The sequence below is a fragment of the Ranitomeya imitator genome, chromosome 3 (assembly GCF_032444005.1).
Source record: "Ranitomeya imitator isolate aRanImi1 chromosome 3, aRanImi1.pri, whole genome shotgun sequence".
In the NCBI taxonomy this organism is placed as follows: domain Eukaryota; kingdom Metazoa; phylum Chordata; class Amphibia; order Anura; family Dendrobatidae; genus Ranitomeya; species Ranitomeya imitator.
Window position 1 is genome coordinate 209604916 of NC_091284.1, and position 16039 is coordinate 209620954.

At 48.5% G+C, this 16039-nt stretch overlaps 1 protein-coding gene across 1 annotated transcript in view; it reads right to left on the reverse strand.

Moving 5' to 3' along the window:
* The window catches only part of RSBN1 (round spermatid basic protein 1), a 48612-nt gene extending 33440 nt beyond the window's left edge, over positions 1 to 15172 (reverse strand). The window contains exon 1 of the mRNA XM_069761767.1: positions 14666 to 15172. Coding sequence (XP_069617868.1) covers positions 14666 to 15098 — 433 coding nt within the window. The 5' untranslated portion in view covers positions 15099 to 15172. The remainder of the gene's footprint in view (positions 1 to 14665) is intronic.
* Positions 15173 to 16039: the final 867 nt, after the last annotated feature.

The following is a 16039-nucleotide window of genomic DNA, read 5'->3' on the forward strand; positions in this document are numbered from 1 at the left end:
TCAGGTGACGGCTTATTTTTTGCGTGCCGAGCTGGTGTTTTTAATTATACCATTTTGGTGTAGATACGTTCTTTTGATCGCCCGTTATTGCATTTTAATGCAATGTTGCGGCGACCAAAAAAACGTAATTTTGGCGTTTTGATTTTTTTTCTCGCTATGTCATTTAGCGGTCAGGTTAATCCTTTGTTTTTATTGATAGACCGGGCGATTCTGAACGCGGCGATACCAAATATGTCTATGTTTGTTTTTTTTAATTGTTTTATTTTGATTGGGGCGAAAGGGGGGTGATTTGAACTTTTATATATTTTTTTTATATTTTTAATCACTTTTTTTTTTTAAATTTTGGCATGCTTCAATAGCCTCCATAGGAGGCTAGAAGCATGCATAACTCGATCGGCTCTGCTACATAGAGGTGAAGTACAGATCACCTCTATGTAGCAGAAATGCAGGGTTGCTTTGAACGCCGACCACAGGGTGGCGCTCAAAGCAATCGGCCATCAACAACCATAGAGGTCTCAAGGAGACCTCTGGTTGTTATGGCGATGCACTGCTGACCCCCGATCATGTGACGGGGGTCCGCAGTGCGAGCACAGCCAGCCGCGCTGCCGGGAGCGCTAGTTAAATGCCGCTGTCAGCGCTTGACAGCGGCATTTAACTAGTTAATGGGCGCGGGCGGATCGCAATTCCGCTCGCGCTCATGTCAGCTGTACAAAACAGCTGACATGTCGCGGCTTTGAGGTGGGCTCACCGCCGGAGCCCACCTCAAAGCAGGGGATCTGCCAGCTGACGTACTATTCCGTCAGCTGGCAGAAAGGGGTTAATCGCACCATCCGTATGACATTCGTATGCAATCCGTTTTTTTTCTCTGCAACTACTTTTTATACAGTCATTTACAGTGTTCTATGCCACAGAATGGTAAGGTATCCGTAAAAAACGGATGGAATACATACAGCGATTTCTCTCAGTCCGATTTCAGCTGAGAAAAAAAAAAAAAAAAAACGCAAATGAAAAGACACATATTGAATAACATTGGTCCGAGTGCAATCCGATTTTTTTTATCGGATTGCACTCGTCCGTTTTCCTCGCAAGTGGAAATGATCCCTAATAGAAACATATGCACCACTTCTGCATTTATCACCCACTCCTGGTTTTGGCTTACAAATACGGAGGTAAAATACTGACCAAATACCGCTAGTGTGACAGCAGCCTTAGTTGTACACACACACAAAAAAAAAATCTTAGCCCTTCATACCCACTGGACAGTGAGGAGATCAAAGAGGACAGGGCTCAGATGACACACGCAGGGCATCAGAGAGCCATCAGTTTCCACAGCCTCTGCCAAGGAACCACTTAAATGTGCTAGTTTGATCTGCAAATCCTGTAAAAAAAAAAAATAAATAAATGGACAATTGGTCCATAAGAAAGAAAAATAGACTTGCTAACATGCCCTTAGGCCAAAATGGGTACGTGTGGATGAAGATGTACATCTAAGGCCTGTCCCACACGTCCAGATAATTCCGGTACTGGAATTATCCGTGTCCCTGTGCTCACGTGGCACATCAGTGTGGCACACATGTGGCATCCGTGTGCCGCCTGAGGACCACACGGACCGTGCAGGAGACAGCGCTACAGTTAAGCGCTGTCCCCTGCGTGCGGTGCTGAAGCCGGTATTCATCCCTTCTTCCCAGCAGCATTCGCTGGAGAGAAGGAATGAATAATCTTTTTTTTTTTCTTTCCCCTTAAAAATAAAGTTTGTGCGTCCCCTCCCACCTCCCATCCCCTGTGTGCCCCTCCCCCCCGCTTACCAGGAAATACTCACCTACACCCAGCTCCAGCGATGTCTCCTCTCAGCGCTGGCAGCAGGCCCTGTGTGAGCGGTCACGTGGTCCCGCTCATTACAGTGAGGAATATGCGCATACCGTGTGTGGTACGTGTTTTACACGGACCCATTGACATTAATGGGTCCGTGTGATCCGTGCGTTTCCACAAACACTGACATGTCTCCGTGTTTTTCAAACGGACACACGGTCCGTGAAAACACGCTGACATGTGCAGAGATACATTGATTTTAATGTGTCTATGTGAGTCAGTGTCTCCGGTACGTGAGGAAACTGTCACCTCACGTACCGGAGCCACTGACGTGTGAAACCGGCCTAAATGTGAGGCCTAAGGGCTGCAAAGAGACGAACATATGAACGAGTGCTGCCCATGTCCGCCATGGAGAGCACACGCACCCATTCTAGCCAACCTATAGTCCACATGGAAAAAAAATAAATAGGAAAAATAAGGACAGAGGTGACATGTCTGCAAGTTGTATACTTGACTACCTCATTTTAGTAGAACTACCAGAACAGGGCTTTAGAGGAGATTTCACAGTGTTTATTAGGAAAAATTCATTTTTCCATAATTTGTTTGTGGTACCATACAAATATAGACTTAAATGTCAATCAAATAATAAATGGTGTGCACACAATGGCTTTGATTCATCAATGTGCACCAGCATAATGTCAGAAACATTGCAGAACTCACATCTGTGCTACAATTGTGACTTGCTGTATTTATACCAGTCCTGATCAACTTTTTGAAAAGTGGGAAAAGCTCAAAAGGGGAGCACATTTCTGACACTAGTGATACATGCACCCAATTCATTAAGAGGCACACACCTCCTAAAAATAGAACCAGTCACAAAAAAAAAAAAAAACCCACACACTATAAACCTGCAGATATGGGGGCAGCATTCAGTGTTAGCCACGAGGGCAGCGTCGGTGCGGGTTCAGTCACCGCTCTGAATATAGAGAGCGGCAGCTGCAAACGTGCCCCCGGCACCGACTGACATTTGCTCTGCATTGGAGCCAGCTGTCGGGGACGTGGTTACAGCTGCTGTTAAAAGCAGTGACTGAATCTGCCGCTGGCGCCGCTCCAGTGACAGAAGCCCGAACACTGCCAGGGGGAATAAAGTTAGCTGAACGCTATGGGGAGAAAACTAAGTGTGGACGCCGGTCAGGTTAGTTACGCCATTAGCTCGCAACTCCATTAACTGCAGGCTAATAGCATTTTTCTGGTGACAGGTTCCCTTGAAAGAATAACTACTACATCTTGGGCCGGTTTCACACGTCCAGATAATTCCAGTACTGGAAAAAAAAAAAAAAAAAAAATTGGTACCGGAATTATCCGTGTCCGTGTGCCCCTACGTTTCTGTGGCACATCAGTGTGGCACCCGTGTGCCCACTGGGTACCACACGCACCGTGCTGGGTACCACACGTACCAGCATCTGGTGCTGAAGCCGCGATTCATATCTTCCCTGCAGCAGCGTTTGCTGCAGAGAAGATATGAATAATAGTGTTTAAAATAAAGATCTATGTGCCCCCCCCCCCCCTGTTCTGAAAATACTCACCAGGCTCCCTCGTTGGCTGTCGCTGCTTCCTGGTCTGGCCGCATCTTCTCCTGTATGCGGTCACGTGGGGCCGCCGATCACAGTAATGAATATGCGGCTCCACCCCTATGGGAGGTGGAGCCACATATTCATTACTGTAAATGAGCACATAGATCTTTATTTTAAACACTATTATTCATATCTTCTCTGCAGCAAACGCTGCTGCAGGGAAGATATGAATCGCGGCTTCAGCACCAGTGGGGGGGGGGACAGCGCTTACAGTAGCGCTGTCTCCTGCACAGCACACGGACAACGTTCGTGTGCGGTACGTGTTTTACACGGACCCATTGACTTTAATGGGTCCGTGTAATACGTGTGCTCCCACGAACACTGACATGTCTCCGTGTTTGGCACACGGAGACACGGTCCGCAAAAAAAAAAAATCAATGATATCTGCACAGATGCATTGATTTTTATGTGTCTACGTATGTCAGTGTCACCGGTACGTGAGGAAACTGTCACCTCACGTACCGGAGACACGGACGTGTGAAACCGGCCTTAGTAGAGCGGATCCATCATCAGGACTGGCGTGCACAATGCTAGTCTTGATTAATCAGGCAGCATGTGTTGTGAACTTGTTCAAAATGAAACATGCCCCAGGTATGGCGGTTCTCCAATAGGCTTCTCTATAGAAAAAAAAAAAAAAAAACACCACCATCGAAGTTCATGGCGTTTCCTACAAGGTGAGAAAAATAAAAAAATAAAAATGTGTAAAATTTAAGGTAGTGGCTCATGCTGAATGTGTTCCATCAACAGTCTGACTAGCCTAATTTTACACCAACTATTAGTTGGCTTACTTCGTGTCTTTTTTGCGCCAAGGTTTTGACACATGGCTTTGCAAAAGAGATGTGGCCTAACATTTCTTTATCTGGCAAAGCCCATAAAAGCCCTGTCGTAAAAGCGATTATGCCAGAATTCTGGTGGAAATAGCCTTCAAAGTTGCAAAATGTTTGCGCAGCGCCACAATGCTCCTGGTGTTTTCATACCACTTTGCCCAACTCCACCAGAGCAGGAGAGACATGGGAGCGGCAGAGGCGTTTACTCCCCGACTAGACTAAAAATTGTAGTGAGGCACACGCAACGAGTCAGACGTGCTTCATTCATCAACAGGAGTGCGTGAAGTACGCCGATCTTGATGACTTCAGGTCAGAGTGTCTACAACAAACAAGGTGGTGCAAGGCGTGAACGTTATTCTGGGAATACTGGCACTTTTAGCTTAGTAAATTATCTCAGTCTATGATCCATGAAGGACAACCATCTTTACACACGCAGTCCCAGGTTGTGACCACTGATCTAGTTACACCTCTAGCGTGATGGAGCTGATCACCAGGAGAGCGGCTGGCATCTGACAAATAAACATGCCTGTGTGTGCGGGGATGAGCCAACTGTGGATTCTGCACCATGCAGATAATGTGCAGGGTATTACAGTGGCAGCATGCAAGATCTTATCTACACACTGCTGTAAAGATGTACAGCGCAAGTGAACTGCAGGGAACGTTTTGATGAGCAGCATGTTCATTTATGCCACCGATTTTCTCTGCAGATTTCACCGTCTGCAGTCCCAATCTCACAAACTTTGGTAAAAACATCAGCAATTCAATTCTGTGGAAACAAACATCTATGCTTTGCTGCACGTTGGGAAAAGACTGAATGGGTTACAAACCGGTAGATATGGCTGGGACGCCAACACCACTTCTACTCTCTACAAAACATGGCCACAACAAAAAAAATAACCTCTCCCCACATCTACTGCAAGAATCACTGCCAGTGCATGTCCGAGTATAGAAACTGCTGCGTAATGTACAAATGGGGCATCAAAGGGAAAAAAGGTCAAAAGCTCCCCTCAGCAGAGCAGGTGTCAGGATAGAGGGCAGATAGAAAGGGAACCTGACAGAAGAAACGTGGCGGATCAGGAACTGACTGTATGATGGCTGCCGGGTATGTTGGACTCAAACATTGTGGCATGTCAGAGAGAAGAATACTTTAAAAGCTGCCAGGGACTGAGCCACATGTGGAGACTAGTCCTACACACAGGTCCCTGAACTTGTTACCCAAACATGGCTCCTGACAGACCGTTCAATGTATGGTTTTCTCTCAAAAGCCGCAGTGTGAGTAAACCATCCCTGGCTGATACGTTGTAAACCTCATGAGGCTTATAAAAATCTGGTGTCACACGCCCAACATCCATAGTCCAACAATGACCAGAGACATCTGGACCGGCTGCAGGTCTCCTGGCCCAAACTACACCATACATGAGGCTGCAGAGTTTGGGTCAGGAGACATCAGATGGTCCAGACATCATTGTTCATTCTGGGACGCTGAAAGTCCGCCGTGTAAATCTGACCTACAGGACAAAAACTACAAAATATTAGACTTGTAGATGAGCCAGCAGGCTTGGAGAACCAAGACAAGCGAGTCATCTGACAAAGCAAGGAGGCACAATGCCACAAAATTCACATCAACCTGATGCTTTAACAAGGCCATATACAGGTCCTTCTCAAAAAATTAGCATATAGTGTTAAATTTCATTATTTACCATAATGTAATGATTACAATTAAACTTTCATATATTATAGATTCATTATCCACCAACTGAAATTTGTCAGATCTTTTATTGTTTTAACCCCTTCAAGACCCAGCCTATTTTGACCTTAAAGACCTTGCCGTTTTTTGCAATTCTGACCAGTGTCCCTTTATGAGGTAATAACTCAGGAACGCTTCAACGGATCCTAGCGGTTCTGAGATTGTTTTTTCGTGACATATTGGGCTTCATGTTAGTGGTAAATTTAGGTCAATAAATTCTGCATTTATTTGTGATAAACACGGAAATTTGGCGAAAATTTTGAAAATTTCGCAATTTTCACATTTTGAATTTTTATTCTGTTAAACCAGAGAGATATGTGACACAAAATAGTTAATAAATAACATTTCCCACATGTTTACTTTACATCAGCACAATTTTGGAAACAAAATTTTTTTTTGTTAGGAAGTTATAAGGGTTAAAATTTGACCAGCGATTTGTCATTTTTACAACGAAATTTACAAAACCATTTTTTTTAGGGACCACCTCACATTTGAAGTCAGTTTGAGGGGTCTATATGGCTGAAAATACCCAAAAGTGACACCATTCTAAAAACTGCACCCCTCAAGGTACTCAAAACCACATTCAAGAAGTTTATTAACCCTTCAGGTGCTTCACAGCAGCAGAAGCAACATGGAAGGAAAAAATGAACATTTAACTTTTTAGTCACAAAAATTATCTTTTAGCAACAATTTTTTTATTTTCCCAATGGTAAAAGGAGAAACTGAACCACGAAAGTTGTTGTCCAATTTGTCCTGAGTACGCTGATACCTCATATGTGGGGGTAAACCACTGTTTGGGCGCACGGCAGGGCTTGGAAGGGAAGGAGCGCCATTTGACTTTTTGAATCAAAAATTGGCTCCACTCTTTAGCGGACACCATGTCACGTTTGGAGAGCCCCCGTGTGCCTAAAAATTGGAGCTCCCCCACAAATGACCCCATTTTGGAAACTAGACGCCCCAAGGAACTTATCTAGATGCATAGTGAGCACTTTGAACCCCCAGGTGCTTCACAAATTGATCCGTAAAAATGAAAAAGTACTTTTTTTTCACAAAAAAATTCTTTTAGCCTCAATTTTTTCATTTTCACATGGGCAACAGGATAAAATGGATCCTAAAATGTGTTGGGCAATTTCTCCTGAGTACACCAATACCTCACATGTGGGGGTAAACCACTGTTTGGGCACATGGTAAGGCTCGGAAGGGAAGGAGCGCCATTTGACTTTTTGAATGAAAAATTATTTCCATCGTTAGCGGACACCATGTCGCGTTTGGATAGCTCCTGTGTGCCTAAACATTGGCGCTCCCCCACAAGTGACCCCATTTTGGAAACTAGACCCCCCAAGGAACTTATTTAGATGCCTAGTGAGCACTTTAAACCCTCAGGTGCTTCACAAATTGATCTGTAAAAATGAAAAAGTACTTTTTTTTCACAAAAAAATTATTTTCGCCTCAATTTATTCATTTTCACATGGGCAGTAGGATAAAATGGATCATAAAATTTGTTGGGCAATTTCTCCCGAGTACGCCGATACCTCATATGTGGGGGTAAACCACTGTTTGGGCACACGGCAGGGCTCGGAAGGGAAGGCGCGCCATTTGACTTTTTGAATGGAAAATTAGCTCCAATTGTTAGCGGACACCATGTCGCGTTTGGAGAGCCCCCTGTGTGCCTAAACATTGGAGCTCCCCCACAAGTGACCCCATTTTTGAAACTAGACCCCCCAAGGAACTTATCTAGATGCATATTGAGCACTTTAAACCCCCAGGTGCTTCACAGAAGTTTATAACGCAGAGCCATGAAAATAAAAAATAATTTTTCTTTCCTCAAAAATGATTTTTTAGCCTGGAATTTCCTATTTTGCCAAGGATAATGGGAGAAATTGGACCCCAAATATTGTTGTCCAGTTTGTCCTGAGTACGCTGATACCCCATATGTGGGGGTAAACCACTGTTTGGGCGCACGGCAGGGCTCGGAAGGGATGGCACGCCATTTGGCTTTTTAAATGGAAAATTAGCTCCAATCATTAGCGGACACCATGTCACGTTTGGAGAGCCCCTGTGTGCTTAAACATTGGAGATCCCCCAGAAATGACACCATTTTGGAAACTAGACCCCCAAAGGAACTAATCTAGATGTGTGGTGAGGACTTTGAACCCCCAAGTGCTTCACAGAAGTTTATAACGCAGCGCCATGAAAATAAAAAAAAAAATTATTTTCTCAAAAATGATCTTTTAGCCTGCAATTTTTTATTTTCCCAAGGGTAACAGGAGAAATTTGACCCCAAAAGTTGTTGTCCAGTTTCTCCTGAGTACGCTGATACCCCATATGTGGGGGTAAATCACTGTTTGGGCACATGCCGGGGCTCGGAAGTGAAGTAGTGACGTTTTGAAATGTAGACTTTGATGGAATGCTCTGTGGGCGTCACGTTGCGTTTGCAGAGCCCCTGATGTGGCTTAACAGTAGAAACCCCCCACAAGTGACCCCATTTTGGAAACTAGACCCCCAAAGGAACTTATCTAGATGTGTGGTGAGCACTTTGAACCCCCAAGTGCTTCATAGAAGTTTATAATGCAGAGCCGTGAAAATAATAAATACGTTTTCTTTCCTCAAAAATAATTATTTAGCCCAGAATTTTTTAATTTTCCCAAGGGTAACAGGAGAAATTTGACCCCAAAAGTTGTTGTCCAGTTTCTCCTGAGTACGGTGATACCCCATATGTGGGGGTAAACTACTGTTTGGGCACATGCCGGGGCTTGGAATTGAAGTAGTGACGTTTTGAAATGCAGACTTTGATGGAATGCTCTGCGGGCGTCATGTTGCGTTTGCAGAGCCCCTGATGTGCCTAAACAGTAGAAACCCCACACAAGTGACCCCATTTTGGAAACTAGACCCTGAAAGGAACTTATCTAGATGTGTGGTGAGCACTTTGAACCCCCAAGTGCTTCATAGAAGTTTATAATGCAGAGCCGTGAAAATAATAAATACGTTTTCTTTCCTCAAAAATAATTATTTAGCCCAGAATTTTTTATTTTCCCAAGGGTTACAGGAGAAATTGGACCCCAAAAGTTGTTGTCCAGTTTCTCCTGAGTACGCTGATACCCCATATGTGGGGGTAAACCACTGTTTGGGCACACGTCGGGGCTCAGAAGGGAAGTAGTGACTTTTGAAATGCAGACTTTGATGGAATGGTCTGCGGGTGTCACGTTGCGTTTGCAGAGCCCCTGGTGTGCCTAAACAGTAGAGACCCCCCACAAGTGACCCCATTTTAGAAACTAGACCCCCCAAGGAACTTATCTAGATATGTGGTGAGCACTTTGAACCCCCAAGTGCTTCACAGACGTTTACAACGCAGAGCCGTGAAAATAAAAAATCATTTTTCTTTCCTCAAAAATTATGTTTTAGCAAGCATTTTTTTAGATTCACAAGGGTAACAGGAGAAATTGGACCCCAGTAATTGTTGCGCAGTTTGTCCTGAGTATGCTGGTACCCCATATGTGGGGGTAAACCACTGTTTGGGCACACGTCAGGGCTCGGAAGTGAGGGAGCACCATTTGACTTTTTGAATACGAGATTGGCTGGAATCAATGGTGGCGCCATGTTGCGTTTGGAGACCCCTGATGTGCCTAAACAGTGGTAACCCCTCAATTCTAACTCCAACACTAACCCCAACACACCCCTAACTCTAATCCCAACTGTAGCCATAATCCTAATCACAACCCTAACCCCAACACACCCCTAACCACAACACTAACCCCAACACACCCCTAACCCTAACCACAACCCTAATTCCAACCCTAACCCTAAGGCCATGTGCCCACGTTGCGGATTCGTGTGAGATATTTCCGCACCATTTTTGAAAAATCTGCGGGTAAAAGGCACTGTGTTTTACCTGCGGATTTTCCGCGGATTTCCAGTGTTTTTTGTGCGGATTTCACCTGCGGATTCCTATTGAGGAACAGGTGTAAAACGCTGCGGAATCCGCACAAAGAATTGACATGCTGCGGAAAATACAACGCAGCGTTCCCGCGCGGTATTTTCCGCACCATGGGCACAGCGGATTTGGTTTTTCATATGTTTACATGGTACTGTAAACCTGATTGAACACTGCTGCGGATCCGCAGCCAAATCCGCACCGTGTGCACATAGCCTAATTCTAAAGGTATGTGCACACGCTGCGGATCCGCAGCAGTTTCCCATGAGTGTACAGTTCAATGTAAACCTATGGGAAACAAAAATCGCTGTACACATGCTGCGGAAAAACTGCACGGAAACGCAGCGGTTTACATTCCGCAGCATGTCACTTCTTTGTGCGGATTCCGCAGCGGTTTTACAACTGCTCCAATAGAAAATCGCAATTGTAAAACCGCAGTGAAATGCACAGAAAAAAACGCGGTAAATCCGCCATAAATCCGCAGCGGTTTAGCACTGCGGATTTATCAAATCCGCAGCGGAAAAATCCGCAGAGGACCAGAATACGTGTGCACATTCCTAACCCTAACCCTAGCCCTAACCCTACCCCTACCCCTAACCCTACCCCTAACCCTAACCCTACCCCTAACCCTACCCCTAACCCTAACCCTAACCCTACCCCTAGCCCTAACCCTAACCCTACCCCTAACCCTAACCCTACCCCTAACCCTAACCCTATTCTAACATTAGTGGAAAAAAAAAAATTTCTTTATTTTTTTATTGTCCCTACCTATGGGGGTGACAAAGGGGGGGGGGTCATTTATTATTTTTTTTATTTTGATCACTGAGATAGATTATATCTCAGTGATCAAAATGCACTTTGGAACGAATCTGCCGGCCGGCAGATTCGGCGGGCGCACTGCGCATGCGCCCGCCATTTTGGAAGATGGCGGCGCCCGGGAGAAGACGGACGGGACCACGGCTGGATCGGTAAGTATGATGGGGTGGGAGGGGACCACGGGGGGGGGGGATCGGAGCACGGGGGGGGGAATCGGAGCGCGGGAGGGGTGGAACGGAGCGCGGGGGGCGTGGAACGGAGCACGGGGGGGCTGGAATGGAGCACGGGGGGGTGGAACGGAGCACGGGGGGGGTGGATCGGAGTGCAGGGGGGGTGATTGGAGCATGGGGGGGTGATTGGAGCACGGGGGGAGCGGGCACGAGCACGGGGGGGGAGCGGAGCACTGGACGGAGGGGAGCCGGAGCAGTGTACCGGACAGATCGGGGGGGTGGGGGGGCGATCGGAGGGGTGGGGTGGGGGCACACTAGTATTTCCAGCCATGGCCGATGATATTTCAGCATCGGCCATGGCTGGATTGTAATATTTCACCCGTTATAATGGGTGAAATATTACAAATCGCTCTGATTGGCAGTTTCACTTTCAACAGCCAATCAGAGCGATCGTAGCCACGAGGGGGTGAAGCCACCCCCCCTGGGCTAAACTACCACTCCCCCTGTCCCTGCAGATCGGGTGAAATGGGAGTTAACCCTTTCACCCGATCTGCAGGGACGCGATCTTTCCATGACGCCGCATAGGCGTCATGGGTCGGAATGGCACCGACTTTCATGACGCCTACGTGGCGTCATGGGTCGGGAAGGGGTTAATACTGATGATTTTGGCATACAACTCCTGATAACCCAAAAAACCTGTCTCAATAAATTAGCATATCAAGAAAAGGTTCTCTAAACGACCTATTACCCTAATCTTCTGAATCAACTAATTAACTCTAAACACATGCAAAAGATACCTGAGGCTTTTATAAACTCCCTGCCTGGTTCATTACTCAAAACCCCCATCATGGGTAAGACTAGCGACCTGACAGATGTCAAGAAGGCCATCATTGACACCCTCAAGCAAGAGGGTAAGACCCAGAAAGAAATTTCTCAACAAATAGGCTGTTCCCAGAGTGCTGTATCAAGGCACCTCAATGGTAAGTCTGTTGGAAGGAAACAATGTGGCAGAAAACGCTGTACAACGAGAAGAGGAGACCGGACCCTGAGGAAGATTGTGGAGAAGGACCGATTCCAGACCTTGGGGAACCTGAGGAAGCAGTGGACTGAGTCTGGTGTGGAAACATCCAGAGCCACCGTGCACAGGCGTGTGCAGGAAATGGGCTACAGGTGCCGCATTCCCCAGGTAAAGCCACTTTTGAACCATAAACAGCGGCAGAGGCGCCTGACCTGGGCTACAGAGAAGCAGCACTGGACTGTTGCTAAGTGGTCCCAAGTACTTTTTTCTGATGAAAGCAAATTTTGCATGTCATTCGGAAATCAAGGTGCCAAAGTCTGGAGGAAGACTGGGGAGAAGGAAATGCCAAAATGCCTGAAGTCCAGTGTCAAGTACCCACAGTCAGTGATGGTGTGGGGTGCCATGTCAGCTGCTGGTGTTGGTCCACTGTGTTTCATCAAGGGCAGGGTCAATGCAGCTAGCTATCAGGAGATTTTGGAGCACTTCATGCTTCCATCGGCTGAAATGCTTTATGGAGATGAAGATTTCATTTTTCAGCACGACCTGGCACCTGCTCACAGTGCCAAAACCACTGGTAAATGGTTTACTGACCATGGTATTACTGTGCTCAATTGGCCTGCCAACTCTCCTGACCTGAACCCCATAGAGAATCTGTGGGATATTGTGAAGAGAAAGTTGAGAGACGCAAGACCCAACACTCTGGATGAGCTTAAGGCCGCTATTGAAGCATCCTGGGCCTCCATAACATCTCAGCAGTGTCACAGGCTGATTGCCTCCATGCCACGCCGCATTGAAGCAGTCATTTCTGCCAAAGGATTCCCGACCAAGTATTGAGTGCATAACTGAACATTATTATTTGATGGTTTTTTTGTTTGTTATTAAAAAACACTTTTATTTGATTGGATGGGTGAAATATGCTAATTTATTGAGACAGGTTTTTTGGGTTATCAGGAGTTGTATGCCAAAATCATCAGTATTAAAACAATAAAAGACCTGACAAATTTCAGTTGGTGGATAATGAATCTATAATATATGAAAGTTTAATTGTAATCATTACATTATGGTAAATAATGAAATTTAACACTATATGCTAATTTTTTGAGAAGGACCTGTATACAGTGTGAACTCCGCTTGTGTCAGTTCAGTTACATCATTTTATTTTCGTCATCACAAAATAATGGAAATAAAAGTGTGTCACATCCATCACACACCAAATGCAACTAATGGATGCCACGGACTTATAACGGGGTCCGACAGGTGCCACTGTTTGATGGGAAGAACAGCATAACGTGCTGCATTATTCTCCCTGTCAGACACGTTATCTGTGCATCAATGACACAGCCCATGACAACAACATATGCCCTACCCAGGTGTCTCATCCCTTCCCCCTGGCACATGCCATGCCCTCCTCCTGGCACATGCCCTCCCACACCAGCGGCCCATTCCTCCCACTGGCACATGCCCTCCCTAGGTGTCCCCTCCCTCCCCCTGGCACATTTCCTCCTCTTGTGTGCCATCCCTCCCCTCTCCAGGTGTCCCATCCCTTCCCCATGCCCTCCCCTCGTGTCCCATTCCTCCCCCCTGGCACATGCCATGCCCTTCCCTCTGGCACATGCCCTCCCCAGGTGTCCCCTCCCTCCCCTGGCACCTGCCCTTCCCTCTGGCACATGCCCTCCCCAGGTGTCCCCTCCCTCCCTCCCCTGGCACATGCCCTCCCTCCCCTGGCACATGCGCTGCACTTCCCAGGTGTCCCCTCCATCCCCTTGGCACATGCCCTCCCCAGGTGTCCCCTCCCTCCCCCTGGTACATGCCCTCCCCTCCCCAGGTGTCAACCTGCCTCCCCTGGCACATGCCCTGCCCAGGTGTCCCCTCCCTCCCCCTGGCACATGCCCTGCCCTCCCCCTGGCACATGCCCTCCCCAGGTGTCCCCTCCCTCCCCCTGGCACATGCCCTGCCCTTTCCTCCCCAGGTGTTCCCTCCCTCCCCCTGGCACATGCCCTGCCCTTTCCTCCCCAGGTGTCCCCTCCCTCCCCCTGGCACATGCCCTCCCCAGGTGTCCCCTCCCTCCCCCTGGCACATGCCCTGCCCTCCCCCTGGCACATGCCCTCCCCAGGTGTCCCCTCCCTCCCCCTGGCACATGCCCTGCCCTTTCCTCCCCAGGTGTTCCCTCCCTCCCCCTGGCACATGCCCTGCCCTTTCCTCCCCAGGTGTCCCCTCCCTCCCCCTGGCACATGCCCTCCCCAGGTGTCCCCTCCCTCCCCCTGGCACATGCCCTCCCCAGGTGTCCCCTCCCACCCCCTGGCACATGCCCTCCCCAGGTGTCCCCTCCCTCCCCCTGGCACATGCCCTCCCCAGGTGTCCCCTCCCTCCCCCTGGCACATGCCCTCCCCAGGTGTCCCCTCCCTCCCCCTGGCACATGCCCTCCCCAGGTGTCCCCTCCCACCCCCTGGCACATGCCCTCCCCAGGTGTCCCCTCCCACCCCCTGGCACATGCCCTCCCCAGGTGTCCCCTCCCTCCCCCTGGCACATGCCCTCCCCAGGTGTCCCCTCCCTCCCCCTGGCACATGCCCTCCCCAGGTGTCCCCTCCCTCCCCCTGGCACATGCCCTCCCCAGGTGTCCCTTCCCTCCCCCTGGCACATGCCCTCCCCCTGGCACATGCCCTCCCCAGGTGTCCCTTCCCTCCCCCTGGCACATGTTCTTCTGCACTCTCACCTTTCTTGACAGATCTCAGCGGGCTGTCTCCTTCCCCGTTCTCCTTCTTGATCCTGTGCTTCTTCTTGCCCTTGTCCCTAGGCCTCTCCAGCTGTGACAGGGTGAACAGGGCCTGGGTGATGGGGGGCACAGGAGGGCCGGCGCTGGGCACGGGCGGCGGAGGGGAGCGCAGCAGCAGCTCCTCTTTGCCATGGTGGTGATGGTGGTGCTTGTGATGGTGATGATGGTGGTGGTGATGGTGACAGGTGTGATGGGTGTCATTGCCCAGCTTCCTCCTCTTCGCTTCCTTCTCGGTCAGGTCCTCCCCAGCGCCCCCTTCATCTTTCTTTTTCCGCTTCTTCTCCGAGGAGGGCGAGCTGTCCCTCCGCTTCTTTTTGCGCCCTACCTTGGCTTTGTCTTTTTCTTCAGCAAACGTACCTAGCTGCGCGGCCATTTCCCCTAACGACGACTTTTAAATGGCCCAACGTCTAGCAGGGCGCATGAGCACGTTGCAATGTCTTGTGGGATGTGTAGTTCTTATAATTCGCCTATCAGATGACCGAACAGCTACATGTGCGCATGCGTACTGTTTCCTCGCTCACGGGGGTTGTAGTTTAGAGAGCAGAGATCTGTAGTTCGTTGGCGAGGTTCGTGCCTGAGCGCACGGAGCCCCTGACGTCACGGCTTTAACCCCTCTATTGCCAGTTGTTTACGTCCTTCCTCCGCTGAGGCGGCGGCAGTGTGTGACATGGCAGCAGCTCCCTGCCTCGCGGTCACTATGGAAGCGCGCGGTATTCTCGGGCAGGCATGGCGGGCTAGAGCAATGTGACAGTCACAAAAACCTGGCTGCTGGCCTTCAGGCAGAGGAGCACATGCTGCAGCAACTGGATCCTGCATGGCCCGCCCACTGATTACCATAACCACGCCCATAGTGCTCACTTTCCATTAGGGCTCATTCACAGTGCAGGATGGGCCACGGAAAACCGGGCCCGTTATTCTGGTCTGTGTGCTCTTTTCTCGCACATAGAGAATAATAATAAAACTTTTCCTATCTTCTCCTTTCTGACAGGCCATGAAAAGTGGACCATAGTCTGATGTCATCCGAGTGCAGTCCAATTTTTTCGTGAACTCATAGATTTGCATGGCCAATTTTGATTTGAACCTCAGACAAACAGGGTTAAAAGACCGCTGCATCTCTGGCGTCCGGGACACCGTTAATTATAGATACGATAATCGTAGATCATTCTAATGATAATCACAGACAGAGGGGTAGCTAGAGCTTTTGCCGCCCGAGGCTGCTCCCGAGTTTGGCGCACTCCCCTCCCCCCCCCCCCCCCGCTCAATACACACAAAGTTTACCAAAAATAGTTTTCCTGTTTTGTAGAACTTAAACTG